General features: G+C 33.4%; 2 protein-coding genes across 2 annotated transcripts; one reads left to right on the plus strand and one right to left on the minus strand.

Moving 5' to 3' along the window:
* Positions 1 to 237: 237 nt before the first annotated feature.
* Positions 238 to 1,230, minus strand: LOC118971095 (olfactory receptor 5T17-like). The gene has a single exon (XM_037011066.2). It carries the CDS (start codon positions 1,228 to 1,230, stop codon positions 238 to 240), a length of 993 nt encoding a protein of 330 aa, XP_036866961.2.
* Positions 1,231 to 14,573: 13,343 nt separating this feature from the next.
* LOC108401856 (olfactory receptor 10AG1-like) lies at positions 14,574 to 15,530 on the plus strand. Its single transcript, XM_017668050.3, has one exon. The coding sequence runs from the start codon at positions 14,589 to 14,591 to the stop codon at positions 15,528 to 15,530; it is 942 nt and encodes a 313-aa protein (XP_017523539.3). The 5' UTR covers positions 14,574 to 14,588.
* Positions 15,531 to 22,159: the final 6,629 nt, after the last annotated feature.

Here is a 22,159-nt window from a genome sequence, read left to right on the forward strand (position 1 = left end):
ATATATATACACAGAGATGTGTGTATGTGTAATTATGTCTGTATTTGTGGAGACATACATATCTAAGAGGCAAATGGATGACATGGTTTATGCATGTGTAAAAACTGCATACATGTTGGATTTACTACGATCTTTATTTTAAAATATGCAAGAGAAATAGAAAAACACTAATAAACTAAGGGCACTTGAATCAACTTTATGATAGGAAGATAATGAACATCAGTCTTAATTTAATATTTAATGTGAAAAGTGCACTTTATCAACAACCGAATTCTTTCCAAACACTCTTTTCATTGCATCTTTTACATCTTTGTTCCTCAAACTATAGATGATGGGATTCAGCATCGGAATCACAATGGTGTAAAATACAGACACTACCATGTCCTGGTCCAAAGAGTAGCTGGAAGTTGGTCTCACATACATGAAGAGAACTGTTCCATGAAAAATGGACACTCCAGTTAAGTGAGAGCCACACGTAGAAAAGACTTTTCGCCTCCCTTCAGCAGAATGCATCCTCAGAATGGCCAACAGAATGAAACCATAGGAGACCAGGACTATCAGGATAGTGGATATCTCAATAGCACCTGTAAAGTAGAAGACTAAAAGCTGGTTTATGTGAGTGTCAGAGCAAGAAAGAGCCAGGAGAGGAGGGATGTCACAGAAGACATGTCTGACTTCATTGGATGCACAGAAGGAGAGATTAAATGTGGCCACTGTGTGCAAAATACCATGCAGGATGCCACCAACATAGCAGAAAATGATGAGTGGCACATAGACTCTGGGTGACATGCTCACTGAATACAGGAGAGGGTTGTAGATTGCCACATAGCGATCATAGGCCATTGCCGCCAAGAGAAAGGACTCTGTGGTTCCAAAAGTAATAAAGAGACACATTTGTGCTGCACATCCAAGGAATGAAATGGATTTATTCTCTGATAAGAAATTGACCAACATTTTTGGAGTGATAACTGAAGAATAGCAGGCGTCCAAGAATGATAACACACTCAAAAAATAGTACATCGGGTTGTGGAGATGGGAATCTCCAATGACTAAAATAACCATCCCCAAATTTCCTAGCAGAGTAAAAATATAGATTGCTAGGAATAGTAAAAATAAGAAGACTTGTACCTCAAAGTCATCTGTGAAGCCCATCAGTATAAATGTGGTGACTTCAGTCACATTTTTCAACTGAGTCCCGTGTGAGTGTAAATCTGATGTTGACCCTGACATTTCAGTTTTTATTTACAGGTTTTAAAAACAGAATAAAAATACAATTCATCCAATCACATCGTTGTGTTTGTTTCTTAGAAGAACATATTAAAATCCCTGGCAGTGAAGGAAAAGACAGTGGTGAACTGGGTCCAAGTGGATGCATTACCCTGAATAAATAAATAAGAAATTATTTCATTCATTTGTTGGCTAAATTTGTCATGTTAAAAACAGTGCCAAGTTATGTGGCTTAATTGACAATTTATTTTCTGTTAAGTTTACTACTTCTTATTTTCATAATACATCATTTTAAGGTTCAGAGAGACAAATGAATATAGGAATTTTTAGGTCCCTAAATATGATACTACAAAATACACACTTGAGTACTAACCCTACATTTTCTAGAATGTGCATGAAATGTCTTTACTTAATGTTCACTTTTGTTAAAATGGGAACAAATACACTTATGCAGGTGACTGGGTAGTGCATAAATGATAAAAATCAGTGTGAAAATTATTTAATTTTAAAATGTTCCCAAGTTACCCAGAATTGGGGTATGTTAGATTTACCTGTCAACCAGTCATATAAGGCAGACTTTTCCAACCAAATTATTTTTGTGTCTTCTGTTCTGGCTACTTCATTTCATTAGTGCTTCCAGAAATAGTAAATAGATGTTATTCTGGAAGTAGATGCACCTTGTATGTAAACATAAACAAACTATTGCTTTTTTGTTTTACAGTTTTGTTTCCTGAAACAGATAATAGTAAGTTGTCCCACATTTGGCTTCTGTAGTTTATTTTAATACTGTTTTTCAAATTTTATCTTACTACCAATTCAAGATTTTTCTCCACACATGTACTCACTACCCTTGCAAATCAAAATTAATTCATGGCCATTTCTTTAAAATTGTATAGGTAACAATGAAGTTTCTACAGTTATGTAAAACATCACATGATACTAGATAAAATTATTTATCAAAATGACTGCTAAAAGAATATAATCATGATATAAGCCACAATGGAGTATTTTATTATTGCTATATTTCCCCAGGCTGCCAGACTGTTTCTCATTCAGTGGAGTATGAAGAAAAGAAAGTGCATAACAAACAACCAGAATGTTAAATTGTCACCAGCATCTGGACAGAAAGCCTCAGTCATTGAAACGTAATTAAATATTGCATTTACCATATTTACAAGCAAGATTTCAGCATGATGACCCTTGTTTTTTTCTCATCATGTCATTTTAAGGAGTGAAAAACCTGCCATGCATAGGACTGGGCTAAATTCAATGACCTACAAACGATTTCTTTTCCTAACATGAACCGCACTATATTTTTGTTATATTAAAACAACCATGAATCAGGGAGAATGAGCAAATCAGCTTAAGCTATCATTAGAAAGAAAAGAAAGTCAGGTGACCATATTTTCCCAGAAAGTTCCTCCCAGATTCATGTGGAAAATTGTTTTAATACATAGAATAGCTTTTTAATTGTGAGGCTACCAAGCCAAAAAAAAAATGTTTATTTAGTCCTTAGAGAATTATACAGTAAAAAAATATAATTAAGCTTCATATTGATTTCTGTGTTAATACAGACAACTCACACATTTTTCCTGAGAATACACATACACAGATGTGTTAAAAAAAAAACCTCCAGCTTAATTTGAATGCTTATTTTAATAAAATAACATATAAAAACATAAATTAACAAAATTAAATAATATTAATGTATTGCTTGAGAATCAAAATATACATTTATGTTTTAAAAATTCCTTGCCTCTCAGAATCTATGTATTAACTACAGAAGTATTTAGTGAAGAGAATTAGATGCAAAACAAGAATTAGGCAGATAGAAAGAAGCACAATGAAAAGAAATAAAAATATGCAAATTATGCAAAATTAATGAGTAAGTGGTCTACTACAGAATTCATTAAAAAATATTTGTTGACTGAGACACATAGTGGAAATGTGGGCTTCATTACAATTTTAACCTTTATTTAACTGATTAAGCTCAAGTAGCACAGTTGTGGAAGAGTTTTTAAAAAAGCATTTTATTTGGGCTCTAAAACCTTGTATTAAATCTCAGATTGAAGACCTAGTATGATCAAACCAAAGTAACTTAATGCTTCAAACCAAAGAATAAGTTTTTTGTTGTTTTTTGTTTTTTGAAAAAATCTACTTGTATTTGTACAAGACTGCTCTTTAGCATTATTGCAACAAGTCCACCTGTTTCTGTCAGGCACAGACTTGGGCACCAAAAAAGAGATGCCCAGCAATGAATGAGACAAACGTGTCAACCTCAGGGGGACAGCTGGGAGCCACAGCTGGGAATTGATGTGTAAGTGGGTTCTGGGATCGATGTCAGTGTGGAATCCTGACGTCCACCAGGGACAGAGGGGTCCTTTGTAGGCAAGGGATGTCAGGAAAGGAGGGGGATGATGCTGGACCTGGTGCAGGAGAAGGAGGGCTGCCCGGCCAAGGGGGCTACAAGAACAGAGCCATGGAGCCTGGCATGGTTGGTGTACTGGCCAGACCAGGGGTTCTGGGTGTGGATAATAACTAAGATTGACCAAATTGTTGTGCATGTTTTATTCAACTATGTGAACATGATGTGATTGCAGAGTGTTTATTTGTGACATACACTAAAATGTGTTTTATTAAATTGATAACTCAGATTGACCAAAATTGTTGTGCATATTTTATTCAACTACGTGAACATGGGAACATGGTGTGATTGCAGAGTGTTTATTTGTGAGATACACTAAAATGTGTTTTATTAAATTGAAGTGTTAGTTATATGTGAAGGATGCATATGACTTCCAAATTATATTTACTACAAATTTGTTTTAACCAATAAAACTATAAATACAGAATAATTAAGGAATTATAAAATCAAATTTTCATCAAAGCAGTGAGCAATGGGCCCAAACAGAAACTCTTTCTGCTTTTAGTCATACATATGTGTTACATGACACTTTATATTAAATTTTTATTTCCATGAAATTAAACACAGTATATCACAATATTCTATGATATCAAGCACCTTAAAATATACATCTGTATTATTGCTTTCTGATTTGGGGCATGTCAGTGAAATTATAGTGTGTTTACTTAAATCCCGTTGATAATTTGTCCCTACTAATTTTCTCACAGCCCTTGATACCTCTGATCGTATATGTAGGACCAGAAAGTGGTTTATGAATGAAGATATATTTTATTGAAAATCATGTCCCATTTGAGCAATTGTCTTCTCCACTGTAGGGAACTAAAGGAACAACAGACAAAAGTCTGAAGTTCAAGTACCTCATCCAAGAAGCCCTTTAAATAGGCATTTCTGTCAACAAATATTTAAGGAAATTAGAATAGATTGTGTTTACATCTAAACTTTGAAAAAAAGGCTAGAATGACAAAAGTATAGATCCCAAATTTTTAACAAACCACAGTCATTCTGGAAAACTACAACCAAATCAGTTCCCCAACCCCCATACAGTCAGAAAGCATCCAGGCTAGACACCCACGGGAACAGTTTACAAGCATTAAGCTTGAGAAGAATGGACACAGGACAGCAGCTACCACAAACCATAAAGTGGCTACAGCGTGAGGAACTTTGCGTACTTTATGTTGTGTAATCTACGTAGCAACCTAAAAGCTAATGAATTCAGGATCCTTTCATAGATGGGAATACTGAGGACCAGCTAGACCTACATATTGACTAAACTGACACAGCAGATTGCGGACAGAGCCAGGATTAAAGTCCAGGCGTCTCTGTCACACCCCTTAAGCTCTTTCCACTTGCCTATATTGTAGACTCCTTGTGACATGTTGTAATCCTGGAACTGTGATCCCCTAGAACAGTACAAAATAATATCTTCTTGCATTGGAATTGTTTTAAAGCCATCAAGCTTAAGTAGACTATTATAGTAAAAAAAAACATAGAACAAAAAGAAGTTGCTTCCAAATCAATTAGCTCAGTAGTCAAATCACTTTAAAATTCATTTACACCCCTCCATAAGAAAAAGAAATTATGATCCCAAAATAGCATATGCCCTGATGGCTGGTTGATCATTAATTTTCTCTCCATTTAATAATTTTCCTAAATTTTAAATAGTCATTTATTTCTTCTACCATTATTCTGTTTTCTTCCACCAAATTTCTTTAAATTAATTAAAGCACTTTTCTTATTTAAAGCTTTATTGAACTAGACATGTACAGAGTCTTTCCTATTTTCTGTATTATATTCCATGGAATTCCCTCATTAAAATTGTAATGCAACTATGAGTTCACTAGAAATTTTTATCTCAGATTTAAATATTAAAGCAAAACCTAGTTTGAGATTGAAAGTTAGAGCTTCTGAAATATTCTGTAAGTGATGGAAAACTGTTCCTCTTACCTGTGGGAATGAACCGCTTACTCATTAAGGTGTGCTATGAATATTAAGTGTTTGGACTTTTAAACCTGGTTTCCGAGCTCTTGTTGATGTCCACAGGGATGTTCCAAGGACAAAGCTCACTAATTCTCTTCTGGGACATAAAAGTAATAAAATGATTTCATCTTTCTCCATTGTTAACAAGTGAACAGTCTGGAGCAATGAATTACATGATAAAAAGTATTTACATGAGTGCATTTTGGCTTCTGATATAAAATGATCCCACAATGGAAAAAGAATGTACACGGGACTGGAAAAGAAATCTAATGAAAACAGGCCAGAGTCCAGCTCTGATTCTAAACAGTTGTGTGTTATTGAGTTGATGACTTAAATTCTCTGAAATCCAGATTCCTCTTCCTGGGAATATAACCTGTTCACTTCTCACAAAATACAGTAAACTTGTACATAATCAAATAATATGACAGCATAATCTATGAGAGACCTCTTTATCAGTTAATAAAGTCTATTATGCTTATTTAATGTTAAAGTGCTATACTTCTAAGTGGTAGGAGAGATACATTTAAGCTCACTAAGAGTTTAACAGAAGAGATAAGATATAAATACATGAATAGAAATTATTGACAGGAAAGATGGTGCAATATGCAGATAACTAATATTTTAACTAGTGGAACATTAGAGTATTAGAGATCTGGCAAAGGTAAAGGTCAACATTTTTGAGTTATATAAGATCTTGTGTTGTCTTAGGGATCCTACATACTAATCTGTATATTTGTACTGGCTATGCACTTAACATTTTTTCCAAAAAATTGTGAAATATACATAGATGCCTGTACTCTATACCCAGAGATTCTAAATTAGTAGTTAAGGAAAGTTGGCTATGGAATCTGAGTGAAGAAAGGAAGGAAGAAAGGAAGGAGGGAGGGAGGGAGGGAGGGAGGAAGGGAGAGAGGGAGGCAGGGAGAAAAAAAGTGATATTTGGAGACCCCCCAATTGTGAGAAAAGGGATCTACTAATTAAATGTGATCCCAAACTATCTATGTGTTCAATGTCAATCTAATTAAAATTACAAAAGTGTTTTTGCAGAAATTGACAAGATAATTATCCAATCATATTAAAAGGCAGAAGAAATAAGGTAGTCTTGACAATTTTGAAAAAGAAAATAGTGCTAGAAGTTTAACAAAATTTGATCAAGATTTAGCATAAAGCTAAAATAGCAAAAAATGTGGCATTGGTGAAATCAGACATCTATGGAACAAAATGCAATTTAAGAAATAAATTTACAACAGAGCCAACTGATTTCTGGCAAAGCTTCTAAGGAAAATCCATGGAGAAAGGGCAGTCTTAAAAAAAATGATGCTGAATATATACAATAGTCTTATGCGGCAAAAAATGTAGCCATTGACTCATTCTTTGCACATTTATAAACCTTGCCTCATAATGGACCTTAAACCTCAATATAAAACCTAATAAATACTATAATATTTCTAGTGAAAAAAAATGCACAACATCTGTGCACTGGGCTAGTCAGAAATTTTTATATAAAACATAAAATGCATGAAACATAGGAGAAAAAAAATGATAAATTGTTCTTTAACATAATTAAATCTTCTGCCTTATGAAAGACACTGTTGAGGGAATGTACAAACCAGTCACAGACTTGTACAAAATCTTTTCTAAACAACTGTCCGACAAAGAACACACATCCAAAATATGTAAAGAGCTCCAAAGGCAATAATATGAAATCAAAAGGAAAAAAAAAACAATAAAAATTGGATATAAACTTGAATAACCACCACAGATGACAACTAAGCACATAAAAAAAAAGACCAATGCCATTTGCAATTAGAGAAATATAATTTTAAACCACAATGTGACCCCAAACATCAGAATGACTAGAATATTACAAGTGTAACAATAAATGACAATACAAAGTGCTCACGAGGATACAGGGCCTCGGAGCTCTCATCCATGTTGGTAAGAAACAAAACGATGCAGCCACTTCAGAAAACAATCCGACAGTTTCCAGTGAAGTGAAACATACATGTACCCTGTGACCCAGGATTCTCACCCTTTGTTATTCACTCAAGACAACAGAAAACCTATAAATACAAATCCTGAGGGCAATATTTACAGCATCTTTACTTACTCTGTTTCAATACTGGAAAACCCCAGCGGCCATCAGTAAATGGATAAACTGTACACGAGTACATTATCTTTACTCATTCTTGAGCTTGTTTTATGCTGGACTTTCTGATAAATCCACAACATTTTGTATTACCAATAAGAAATTTATTTTTCCTCAAATCTCATATTTATCAGACTAGTCTACCACCCCAACCAATTCACTGATGATTAGGGACAACTGTTGTACTGACAAATGAAGTCCATCTTATATAGTAATTGATGTCAAATTATTAGACTTTATAAATGACTTTAACATATTTACTGAATTCAGTCAGTAAACAAAAATCAATTTATTTCCTTATAAAAGAAGCAAACATAAATTAACACTAAAAATGTATGCTATGTAGATAGGATCAAATATATCAAATACTTAAGGGTAATTCTAATAAGAAACATTCAGAAATCCACCCAGTAAATTCTAGCTGATTGAGGGAAATTGAAGAATAGTAAGTAAACGGAGTTCTGTGACATGTTCGTGGATTAGAAAATTCAATATTGAAAAGATGTCAATTTTATTTAAAGTGACAATTTTGAAAGAGTTGAAATATAGCATATATAAAGAAGTCTTCCAAATCAAAAACAGAAATTGACAAGGAACTAAAAAGTCATTTACAAAAGAAGATAATCCAAATGATGAGGAAAAAAAAGAAGTAATGCATTAGCTATTAGTAAAATGCAAATTAGAACCAGAAGGTTTCTATGATTCATCTGAAACACCAAAAAAAAAAAAAAAAAACACTTGTGTAAAGGGTGTGGCACAATGGGAGCTCTCACTGCCAGCATGGATCACTTCAGCAGTCAGGGGGCCCTTATCTAGCGAATCTTACCCCTAGGCATGTACCAGCAGACATGAGTGCATACGTCTGTCAGGGGACATGTCCAAGAAGGTTTCATGTGCATCTTTCATAACAGCAAATCCTTCTCCAATTAGAATGGAAAATGATGATGACAATTTGAGAAAGAGGAAAACTAAACAGTGATAAAAATGAATAAAACAGATGTATGTACAAGAATGGAGCATATTGTTAAGAAAACAAGCCAAAATCACAATGTATATATCCTCTAAATTAACGTTAAAAGATAGTATTTGAATGCCTATTAATTTTATATATATATATATATATATATATATATGTTATATACATCATATAATATATACAATATGTAGCATTTAGGATGTAATATGTATACCTACATTTTTTAAATGAACATATGTTTACAATGAAAAGAAAAATGCAATATTATTTGTTATTTTTTTGCCATGCTTCTATTTCTTCCTGAATCTAATTCAGAGAACTGAACTGCCTTTTATGTCAAAGAAAATAATCATTGACAACAAAAAATGATTCAAGACTGGTGGTACTACTGAATCATTTTGGATAAATGATGGAACCGTCTATAAATGGATATACTTGTAAATAAGAATATCATTTCCAACACTTAAAACAAATAAAAAATAACTTCAATTTGTTTAAGATGCACTTGGTCACAGCTTCTTTTGTAAACACTTTATAACTGGATAAATTATAAAACTCATGTTTTAGAGGCACCATATAGTTGTGGAATAAAAGAATAGATGACAATATCCAAATTAAGGCTCATTAAGTCAGAGAGAGTTAGCCCACACGATTATTCACCCTTACTTGGTGCACAGTGTGTTCTACGTACACATTTTTTTCATTATTATGTTACTACATAACTTCTTATCTGTGCACGTTTTACTGATTGATTCAAAGAGTAAACCCAGTTGTGCTTGGTCAGTGGTGGATGGATTAATATCAGGATTTCTTCTAAACTAAATCATTTTCAGATTAAAATTTAATTTTTGTTTTATAAATGAAGCTGAATATCTGTCCCTGTTTCAGGAATCATTTTTCTCTCATTTCTGTGAAATGTCATATCTGTACAGTCCATTTTTCTATTTATATGTTGGACTTTCTACAATACATAAGAACAAGCCAAGAGAATTTTATTTGAGATATCATTTGAAATTATTTTTCCCATTATATCAATTTTATTTGACTCTAATTTGGGGAATTATTTTTTATCATGCAGAATTATTAATTTTTACAGTTTTCTTTTCAATTATTGCATCGCACACTCTGTATTTTGAATCATAATTAGACTTTCCTTACTCCAAAATTGGAAAACACCTGTTCTTAAAATGCTTTCATCATTTCACTCTCTAAAATATTTAAATCTCTGTCTCATTTAAGTTTTTCTTGCTAGAATATAAGGTATTAAGAATAGCTTATCATTTTTACTATTAAGGCTGTCCAATTGTCTCCAAAACATTTATTTATATGTCCATATTTCACCAGTTAGGTAGGCTACTTATATTACATGACAAATTCTCATTGGTACTGGACCATTTTTTTGTCGTAAATACAAATTTCTACTCATTTTTCTACTCTCTCTCTCTCTCTGTATGTGTGTATACGCACATATACTCTACTCCTACTCCGCGGAGGAGCCTGGAGATACCCATCCATGCCCAGCACCGCAAGGTGCTGTCACCAGGCGCCAGAGCCCCTTCCGGCACAGCTGTTTCTGGGATGTGCGCCCCAGCAGCTCAGGCCCGGCCGGCCGCTCATCCCCCTGCTGTGCTCTGTCACCCCTGTATCCCGCGAGGCCTCTGTCACCACGCGCTCCTCGCTGGCGTCCCCAATCTCTGACGCAGGGGTCCTGCTCCTGTGCAGGTAACTTCCCCAGTCACTCTGTCACCACATGACCACAGGAGCTCCCTCTCACATAAATATTTTTATCTTCATATTCATAAAACTTTAGAGACCATTACTTTCTAAATAACAGGAATCAACATCCTATTTTTTTTTCGTGAGAAATTGATTCCAAGCCAGGATTCTTAAGTAATCCAAATGTAGGAAAAAAATGGTCTTTCCTAGAATTGAAGCCTGGAATCCACACAGGTTTGGTTTGTGTCCTTCCCATGATCTCTGCTGGATGTATTTCAGATTCTCATCTTATCATAAGTAAAGCCTGAAAACATTCAAATCTTAAAAAGATGTAAAATGGGAAAAGATGGTGATACGCTGCAAAGGGCAGGAAAACTTTCTCCCTATTAAAATGTTCTTTTTAACTTTTATGAAAATTTTAATTTGGGAAACTATTTTAATACATTCAACAGCCACATCTCAGATTGCTGAGGTGGGCACAAAGAAAGCAACATATCAATTTGTATATAAAAATAAAACATTTGTCATCTGAACATTTATTCAACTGTTTCACATGATGGTTTTTAACTAGTTATCAAGGAACCTATTAGGGGAGAGGAGAGTATCACAGAAACAAGTCCAAGATCTCAGTCCACTAGGAACAGAGGCTCTTCATGGAGTACTCACAATAGATAAGGTGAGAATTGGGCTGTGTTTTAATTTTGGATGGTCTGAAATGATGTTGTTCAGCCCCTTATCCGTGACTCAAGAAATGAGATGTGCTGTGCATTCTATTCCATGGAGAGCATGAAGAGAAAGTATTCCAGGTAGTAAAAAATTTAAGGAACAAAAAAGAGGAGAGTGCCAAAAACAGGCTTTTAATTAAAAACCTAAATGCGTCACGTGGAGGAGATCCCTGGGTAGAGAGAACTAATTTCATTTAAAGAGCACTTTATGTTTAGAAGGAACAATATTTTAAAGCTGGCTTGAATACCTTTGACAAAACAAGTGATTTCACATACAGAGATTTAAGTATTAAATCCAGTATGTGAGAAACATCAGCAACATCCCAAATAAGGTAAATACGAACCTCTTTAAACTGACAGTAGGCAGAAGATCTTATTGTTAAATTTAAAATTAGCATTTAACATAAGTAGCAATGTGTCACCTTCTTAAAGTAACTCCTATTATTTCTGAAGCTATTAAAATTTACAATGAAATAGTAATAATATGTAGTGATATTGAATCTCTTCAAAATCCTGAAAACTAATAACAAATATGTTTTCTAGGCATAGATATTATAGGGAACTTCATTTTGAGCCAACATAATGTAATAAACAAATGTTATATTTATGTATCCTTCTGGATATTGCAATGGGAGATTTATAATAAAAACGATCCATTAAATAAGATTACAAACATTGGGGAATCCAAAGAAAATTAATTTTAGAAAACAAAATGATAGATCTAAGGACTTACAAAATAATGAAAAACAATGTTAAATTCAATATTGTTTTTAAGTTTTAGTTGCGAATTTATATCAGATATAAAAAATACAGCTGAGAGATGGGTAGCTTGCAACATTTCAAACTGAGAATATTGTTAAACATTGCTTCATTATTTGGGTTTCTCCAGGAATGAAGGATTGGCATTAAATGATTAGAAAACAAAATTTTACTTGATTTGATTGATAAGAACTCAAACATTTAAAAAAAAAGACATGTAATTTTATGAGAGTAAATAGAGTAGTTCTCTGCTCTACCTTATTCTGCTCATGGAAAATATACAAATCTTCTCTCTATCATGTTACACATTGATGATGTCATCACCAGAAAGTTGAATTTGTATATTAGAAATTTTCTTTAGTACTGAAAGTAATTTTATTCAAGTAATAAGGTGAAATCATTTATTTTAAAAATTGCCATTCATTAAAGTGATGCTTAATGATTAGAATTTTATTTTCTTGCATATTCATCATTTTCTCCCTTTTAAGAATGTTGATTTCATTCAAAACATATCTTTTGTTTTAGGTAAATTCAGAATCAATTACTCAGCACCATATTAGATGTACAGCATTTTCTAAGATCTATATTGATCTCAAGTAGGAAGATAGTCACAGTCCTTACCTCCCAGATCCCTTAATGTGAGTGACAGGAAGGACATACAAACAGAATTGCCCACATTGAAACATGACGGCCTGAAATAGTGCTGTGTGCTCTTGGATTGCAGAGTAGTTACAAAGATAAAAAAAAAATTGCCAGAGAAGTCATGAAGAACTCTTAGCTTAAGTGTAAAGTATTTTTATAACACTGATGACAGCTTTAAGATCTCTCTCCATTTCCACGTCAACCATGTGATACAAAGAAAAGTAAATGAGTGTGTATGTGTTTCCTACTGCTTAGAATGGAGGGTAAAATATAGAATAATAGTTTCCTTTTTAATAGCAACAATAACAACTACCTTTATAGAGACTTTTATAAATGCCAGGACTTCTTCAAGTTGTTTTGCATATATCAAATGGATTTACTCTTATAATAATCCTCGGGGTTGGTACAACTGTTGGCCAGTTTTATAGTCAAGTGAGCCTTGGCACAAGAAGATTAAGAACTTGCAGGAGGCCACACAGCTAAGAGGTGGTGGAGTCATAATTCAAACCCAGTCCATCTCGGTAGAACTGTATTCCTTCTTCCTGACACTGTATTTATGCTGTGCTTGGTGGACAAAGTGCAAACCCACAGAATAGAGAAATGAAAGGCAGGGCTGAGACAGATCTTGGGTCCAGGTGCCCAGGGAACAACATTTAAGGAGGCTCTGCCTTTCAGGAGTGTGCAATGCAGAATCAGCTCTGAAAAGAGTGCCTTTTAAGTTTGGTACCTATGGGGTTCTCATTCACCTTCACCAATCCTGGCCCTAGTGAAAGGAGAGAATGGAAAAAAGTAATGACCAAGAATCCAGTCAAGAATTCTATTAAATGAAATTCTGCTAGAAAATATGTCACAACCTTAAGATTTTAAGTTTAAGAATGTAATATCGTATTTTTATCAAGTACATACCATATTTAATCAATTAAAATGAATAGGTAATTTTACTCTTATTATCTCATTTAATTATCAGGAATATGGAATACACGATCAGAAAATCTAAACAACGGTTTAATACCACTCAGGTAATAAGTTATGGAGTCAAGATTCGAACTCAGTTCCAATAAAAATACAGACACAACATTCAATCACAAAATCTGTGTACATATGATCAAATTACCTATCACTGGTAAGTCTCAATATCATTACCTGAAGAAAAGTGAGTTTAGAAACTTACCTGAAGTGTGCTTTCAAGGCACAACAAAGCTGGTGGAGGTGCAAACAGCACAAAGGGACACGGCAGTCAGTACATCTGTCCCCCTGCTCTCACACATGCACAGGGGGAAGGGACACACTGCAGGCTGTTCCTGTTTACACAGGGTAACCCTCTTTATTGATCTTATTTATCTGTATCCATGTTTCCAGGCAATTTTTCCTGATTAAAGCCCTCTAATATTCCCCACTTAGTACACCCTACAAAAAATACTTGTTTCATTTCCCTATGTGGAATAAAAAATTCTCTCATTTCATTTGGTAAAGTGCCGAGTAATACGAACTGTATAATAATGACATTGATGATCAAGATCATCAAGTGATGGGAAGGAAATGAAGGGTTTAAACAAGACAGTTGAAAATGAATGAGCAAAGTACTGTCTCCTATTATTCTACTGAAGTGTGATAGAGAAAAATTGGAAAGTACAATAGCATTGTTAATAAGTGCAATTAATTCAAAGTGAGATGACATGGCAAAGCTGTGGGTCTATTTTCAGTGACTGCCAATTTTTTCCAGAGTCTGGGCTTAGTTAAGCATAGTTTGGTTTTATACTGCATTGTGTTCAAAAATAATATCTTAAAAGAAATTTCAGAAGAATGTGTAGTGTGATAATCTTTAAGGTATAACCTGAGAGAGTGGGAAACATGTAACTAGTGACATTATTAAATTAGAAACAATTTCAGTGTTTATGAAAACTAGTCTTGATATCCTGATACAGTTAAGGCAACAGCACTGATCCATGGGGGAAAAATGAAAATCACACGCTCAATTTCCCATTTCCATAGATGAAACACCAAGAAAAACCAGCAGAAGGAAATCTAACTGAATTGATGGGATTTGTTCTGTTGGGCTTTGCGGATGTTCCCTATCTCCAGTCATTTCTGTTTGGCTTGTTTTTAGTCATCTATATCATTACCTTGATGAGCAATGGCATCATACTCCTAGTAACAAACCTAGACCCTGCTCTCCACACCCCCATGTACTTTTTCCTGGGAAATTTTTCTTTTTTGGGAATCTGCTATGTATCAGTTACTCTCCCCAGAATGCTCATGAATCTTTGGACCCAGAGGAGAACAATTTCTTTAGTTGTCTGTGCTACCCAAATGTGCTTTATGCATATGCTGGGAGCCACAGAGTGTCTCCTCCTGACTGTGATGGCCTATGACCACTATGCGGCCATTTGTAACCCTTTGCACTATTCTCTAGTCATGAACCACAAAATGTGTGTCCAGTTGGTGGTTGGCTCCTGGACCAGTTTAATCCCAGTCCAGATAGGGCAGACATGCCAGATTTTCTCTCTTCCCTTTTGTGGGTCTCATTTAATCAACCACTTTTTCTGTGACATCCCCCCAGTACTCAGCCTGGCCTGTGGGGACATCTTTTTGAATGAAATGATGGTATACATAGTTGCTGTATTATTTGTTATGGTTCCATTTCTGTTGATCCTTATCTCCTATACCAAAATCATCTCCACAATCCTTAAACTGCCATCAGCCACAAGTCGGGCCAAAGCCTTCTCCACCTGTTCATCTCATCTCATGGTTGTAGCGTTGTTCTATGGATCAGCCACTATTACCTATTTACGACCCAAGACCAGCCACTCAGCCGGAACTGGTAAAGTGCTTTCTCTCTTCTATACCATTGTGACTCCCATGTTTAACCCCATGATACACAGTCTAAGGAACAAGGATGTCACCATGGCTCTGAGAAAATTGTTATGGAAATAATTAACTTCTTTACAAAATGAATTACTTGCAGGAATTGATTCCTTCCTACTGAAAATAAAATTTCAATCAATATTTACTTTAAACTCTCTTTTTCTGCCTATACACTTGTAGATTTTTCCAAATTATTTATTTCTGTAATGTTGTAATATCTTAATATTTACATTTATGGGCATTCCATCAAATAACAAATCATTTTAATGGTAATTTTATAATTTTAGCATGCAATATTTTCTCTCAGTGAGAACTTTTGATAAGGATTGGGGTAATGAACTTAATTGCAATAAATACTCTATCACTTATTGGAAAGTATGTCTTTATATTTTTATAGAATTTTAACTGTCATTTTAGGAAACATATTAGCAATGAATTTTAAATATCTTAAGTTTTAGTGTATATTTAAAATATGTATATAATTTGTTTTGGTCTAATATTGATTCTGTAAGAAATAATTTCTTAGATAAAAAAGCACCCTCTCTGGGGACTTAGTGAAGGGGGGACCCTAGTAAACATAATGTTCTTCATGTAATTGTAGATTAATGATAACAAAATTTAAAAAAAAAAACCTTCTTGGGAATGTAGTTTCATAAATGGTTTTGATACATCAGTATCAGTAAATACAAAGCATGATTTATATTAATATTTCTATGAGTCACACAGAGTCCAATGCTTTGATAAAAATGAATAGCATTAAAACATTTGCATGTAATAAAAAGAGAGGAGAAAGTCATGGGCATATTTTTCATACATTTTCCTGGAGATAATAGTAGTGATTGAAAAATTAGGGCAAAGGAAACAAAGTTTTATAAAACACATCTGGTATAAAGACACAGATATCACCCATGTACACCATATATATACACTTTGAAAATGATCAATAAAAATGTTAATCCATGTTAATTGTGAATATCTGAGAGTAAAACTTTCAGTTATTTTCCCTTTCATTTTACTGATATTTATGTCTTCGCAATGTCTTTGCTATCCATGTAATCATGAAAAGCAAACAATAAATCTGTATTCATGGTGTATCAAAACAATTAGGATCAGTTGTTTGTGTTCTCTATTTATATTGATACAATTAACCTTATTTTTAATATTTCTGCTTTCCTAATAAATTATTAGTGCACGCAAATAGAAGATCTTCAAGGAACTAGGACCTGTCATCAGTTCTTAAGGTGAAAAAAGAATGTGGTGAGGCATCTGTTTTAAAGGCTTAACCCGTACATGAAAAAGTCATCTACTCACATTTGTATGAACATGCCTATCGGAAACCATGAAATTATAGCTGAAATGATTGGATATAGGAAAGGGATTAAAGAAAGGGAAACATAATAACAGCAATAAAAATTCTGGGAACATTTTCAAGCAGAACTCAGGTAACACCTGAACTGATTAGAGGTGGAATGGAATGAGACAGATATTGAGAAGACTTTCATGTTCACTGTCCCTCCTGCCTAACATAGAAAAAAACAAACAGTGATATAAAAGAGATAACTAACAAGGGGAAAACATTTTAAAAATATTAATAATGTCAATACATAAGAACTAATCTAACTCTTTTTATAGAAGGACAACTTCTATATGACTGGATTAGTCAGAAATTTTTATATAAAATGTAAAATACATGAAACATAGGAGAAAAAATGATAAATTGTTCTTGAACACAATTAAATCTTCTGCCTTATGAAAATCACTGCTGAGGGAATGTACGAATCAGTCACAGACTTGTACAAAATCTTCCCTAAACCACTGTCCAATAAAGAACACATATCCAGAATATGTAAAGAACTCCAAAGACAATAATACGACATAAAAAGGAAAAAATAAACTATAAAAATTAGGCATAACTTGAATAACCATCACAGATGACAACTAAGCACATAAAAAAAAAAGGCCAATGCCATTTGCAATTAGGGAAATACAATTTTGAACTACAATGTCCCCAAACATCAGAATGACTAGAATTTTACAAGCAAAACAATAAATGACAATGCAAAGTGCTCACAACGATACAGAGAACTGAAGCTCTCATCCATGGTCAGTAAGAAGCAAAATGATGAAGCCACTTCAGAAAACAATCCGATAGTTTCCAGTGAAGTGAAACATACACTTACTCTGTGACCCAGAATTCTCACCCTTTGTTATTCATCCAAGATATGGAAAAAACACAAATCCTTATGGCCATATTTACAACATCTTTACTTATTGTATTTCAATACTGGAAATACCCCAAGCAGCCAAAAGGTAGTGAATCGATAAACTAACTGTACGTAAGTACATTAATTTTACTCATTCCTGAGCTTGTTGTTTAATGCTGGACACTCTGATACATCCACAATGTTTGCACTGCCAATAAGAAACACATTTTTCTTCAAAGTTCATATTCAACAGACTACCCTCAACCAATTCACTGGTGATTAGGGACTGTTTTACTGAAAAATGAAGTCTCTCTTTTTTAATAATTGATGTCCCCATAGTATTTCCATAAAAATCACTGTGAATATCCTTGTTCCCTTCCCCATTTAATTAGCTATTGTGTCCTGTTTTCTTTCCCAAAAGACAGCTATGTAAGAGGACTGTATGGTAAACCTATGGAAAATAACTTCTGAATAATTCTGGTTTATATTTTTAGAAGTTTATCCAGCACATTGATGTTGCCTCATTCTGGTTTAAAAATTAACCTATGATTAATCTAAGAACAGATTAACAACAGAACCTCTTGGGTGTGGTATTGAGTCTTTTAAGTGTTTCCACCCACTAAAATTCAAACTAGCAGAGATGGAGATGGCACTTAGGAGAAATTGGAACCAGTTATTTGAACAAGTTGAGGATTTTTTTTTGTCATCTCTCTGTTCTTCTTTACCTCTTAGTCTGTTTGCAGAAATCCTTTGACTATATGGCAGAATCGTAATAGTGACATCACATTTCTTATACCTGGTTCTTTACTAATGTAAAAAATATGACTGCATCCTATTTCAAAGAAATAATATGTGGACTTAACTATATGGCCCTAAGATGGAATCACCTATTCTCCCAGGTTTCTTGACTTAATTATTAATTATTTTGATCCAGAATACTAGTAGAAATTAAAACCAAATTGCTACAGATATTCATTGTTTTATTTTTCCTAGACTTCCTGGGTGAGAGAGTTAACATCTGAAAAGAATCAGTCTAGTGTCTAAACAAGCAAATAGAAAAAAGTTAACATAAAGAAAATCAAGGTTTATTTTCCTTCAAATGTTTCACATTAAAATACTGGTAACTCATTTGGATCCATTTTCTATCAAACTAGATTGATAGACAATGAGTAAGCCTTTATTATTATTATGTTTTTTAAATCTCTCTCCTTTAAGATCATACTTGTTAACAACTATTTACTTCCGATATTGCCTTAGTTTATCCAGGTAATTATTTTGTTATCTAAGTAGATATCATGACATCAGTAAGGTCATCTAAAAAACAAATAGAAAAATTAATGGAGACAATAATTTCAAAGGACAGAATGTTAAATGATAGTAACTGATGATCCAATGACTATACATGGTGCTGATCTAGAGGAATATGGAAGAAAAGCTATGAAGAAAGTTGGTTTCCTAACAATCATGGAATGCCTCTGTCCAGTTTTCCATTACTGAGTAAAAAGTACACCACAACTGTTCATCTTAGAATAACATCCCTTCGTTGTATCTCATAAATGAAAAGGTCAGGAATTCAGGAAGGGATGCGGGGTGATTATCCTGCTTCACGTGGCTTTGACTGGTCACTCAGGGGTATTCAGATGGTGACTGGTTTAATTTGGAATGTATAAAATATCTTAATATTTCTATATAATGCGGTTACAACGGTGTGTTAGCAAGAGTAAAACCCAGTTTTGTGTAACTTTTATTCTGTTGGGGAAAATGGTTAGAGCTAGAAAAATACATTACTATGATAATTTAATATAAAATAAAGAATCAAATAGAACCACATGAATGAGATTGTATTTTCACAATTTGGGTGGTGTTCAATTTAGTTTGGGTAATCAGGGATTAAAAGATATTTTTCTATCATAACTAGCACTACATACACCTCATTTATCTCACCAGTAAGGTTCTTAGCCAAAGAACAGAAGTTCAGATATGATTAAACTGAAAGAAAAGAATGAAAAAATAAGGATAATTAGACTGAAGCGAGAGGTAGGAAGGGAGGGAGAGAATGAAAATTCCTCCACTGACTATTATTATTAGATGATATAAATGTATACACAGACAATATTCCAGAATGTACAAGGAAATTATTAGACTGTATAAATGACTTTAACACGTTTACTGAATTCAGTCAGTAAACAAAAATCAATTTATTTCCTTATAAAAGAAGCAAACATACATTAACATTAAAAATACACTATGTAAATAAGATCAAATATGTCAAATGCTTAAGGGTAATTCTACTAAGATACATTCAGGAGGTCCAGCCAGTAAACTTTAGATGATTGAGGAAAACTTAAGAAAAGTAAGTAAATGGGTTGCTGTGACATGTTCACGGATTAGAAAATTTAGTATCGAAAAGATGTCAATTTTACACCATATGAACCACAAATTCAAGGAAACAGAATAAAATCTCATCTGTGTGTTTGTGAGGTGTGTGTGTGTATAGCTAACCAGGCTAATTCCAAAATTATGGAAATGAAGACAGTTGATAATAGCCAAGTCACTCATAAGAAGAGTAAAATGGGAGAACCAACTCTTTTGGACATGATGCCTCACTATAAACTATAGAATTCAGACAGTGGGAAATCATTCCACAACAGATACAAAGACCAATGACACATAATAGAGAGTCCAACACACACTCGGCCCATGGACACAGCTGAATATATAAAAGGTAGCATCTCAGAAGAGTGTGGAAAAGTGATCTAGTAAATCATATCAATTGAATTAGAAGTGACTGTTAAAAAGTTAAATCATACTTCACATTATTTATGAATAAAATTCTACATAGTTTGTAAACCTAAATATGAAATGCAATATAACAGAGCTTTAAGGGATAATATAGATTATCTTCCTCACCTTAGTATAAGAAAGTATTTTTTAATAAATTATTAGCTATAGTGGAAAACACTGATAGTTGGACTATATTGATTGGGAAGTACTCACCACCCAAAAAAAGCCATTCAGAGTGAAAGTTTTCAACAAGAAATATTTATATACACAGGATATTAATGTGCTCTAAATAAAAAAGAGAAAACTCAGAAAAAAAATTGACAAGAAACTTAAAACACTAACTTTACAAGAGGAAAATGAAGATTTCAGGGTGGAAGCTGTTGAGGACAGTAAGAATGGTATTCCATCTTTAAAGGGCTAAAAAACAACTGTCAGATTAGAATGATTTAAGTAGTGAAATTATTCTGCAAACCAGAAAGTGAAATTTTAAAGTATTTTTAATTCAAACAAAAGGGAAAAATGCATCACCAGCAGATTTACAAATGAGAAATATTAAAAGAAGTTCTTTAAAGGGAAGAAAAATAATAAGATGGACATTTGGATCTACCAAAAAATGAATAGATCTCAAAATTGAAAATATGCACATTTTTCATATTTTTGAGTGTTCTTTAAAAGATATATAGCAATTGGAAACAAAAAAATATCAGTGTATTGTAGCAACAATACAGAACAAAAGAAGGTACTTGACAAGTATTTTCTTGTCAGGGTCTCACATTTTACATAATATGGTATAATTTATTTAATGGTATACTGCAGTAGGCAGATATTCATATTGCTAAGTCTACAGCCACAGCTAAAAAACTTAACAAGGAAGATCAGATTTAAAAAGGTAGACATATGTAAATACTAAAAGCATATGCAAGCCACCAAAAGGCAGAAAATGAAGGGAAAACAACAAACAAAAAAACATATAGCAGAGAAATAAAGCACAAATAGTGAAGCAGTAAATTTAAAACCAACCATATTTATAATTATACTATTAAAAGTATATAACAAAATGAAAAGTACATAGCAATCTGATTAATGCAAAGCAGAGTGGCTGGCTATAGTTAATAATACTGTATCATATATTTGAAAGTTACTCAGAAAGATCTTTAAAGTTTTAGCAACAGGAAAAAATTGGATAACTCTATGGCCATGGATATTAACTAGATTTATTGTAGTGATTGTTTTGCAATATACACAAATACCAAATCATTATGTTAAACCTGAAACTAACAGAATGTATGTCAATTATATCTCAATTTTAAAAAAAGAAGATACTGAAATTGTGAATAAAAATGCATAACCTAACATTTTTTTTGAACTGTGATACACAAAGATAGAATGTGCATCTTTTTTAAGGAAAATATTCACCACAGGAGACTAACAGCTGAATCATGAAAGGTTTTGGTACTTAGGAAACAAATACAGGATATGTTTTCTGACTGCAATGCAATTAGATTTCAGTTTCTTTATTTTGGTTTTTTTGGCATGTGTGTTGCGGCTGGTGTTTTGGCATGTGTGTTGCAGTTGTGTTTGGTATGTGTGTTGTGTATGAGATTATTTCTGGGTGTGATGGACTAGTTCTCAATCCTGATTTTGTGATGGCTTCACTGGTATGTACATATGAAAAATGTATCAAGTTACAAAGTTTAAATAGGTGTTCTT

Source organism: Manis javanica, chromosome 11 (genome assembly GCF_040802235.1).
Source record: "Manis javanica isolate MJ-LG chromosome 11, MJ_LKY, whole genome shotgun sequence".
NCBI classification, from domain to species: domain Eukaryota; kingdom Metazoa; phylum Chordata; class Mammalia; order Pholidota; family Manidae; genus Manis; species Manis javanica.

What these genes read in the sequence shown, in the direction of transcription:
- LOC118971095 (XM_037011066.2), bottom strand. Translation starts at nt 1,230, where the DNA reads ATGTCAGGGTCAACATCAGATTTACACTCACACGGGACTCAGTTGAAA.
- LOC108401856 (XM_017668050.3), top strand. Translation starts at nt 14,589, where the DNA reads ATGAAACACCAAGAAAAACCAGCAGAAGGAAATCTAACTGAATTGATG.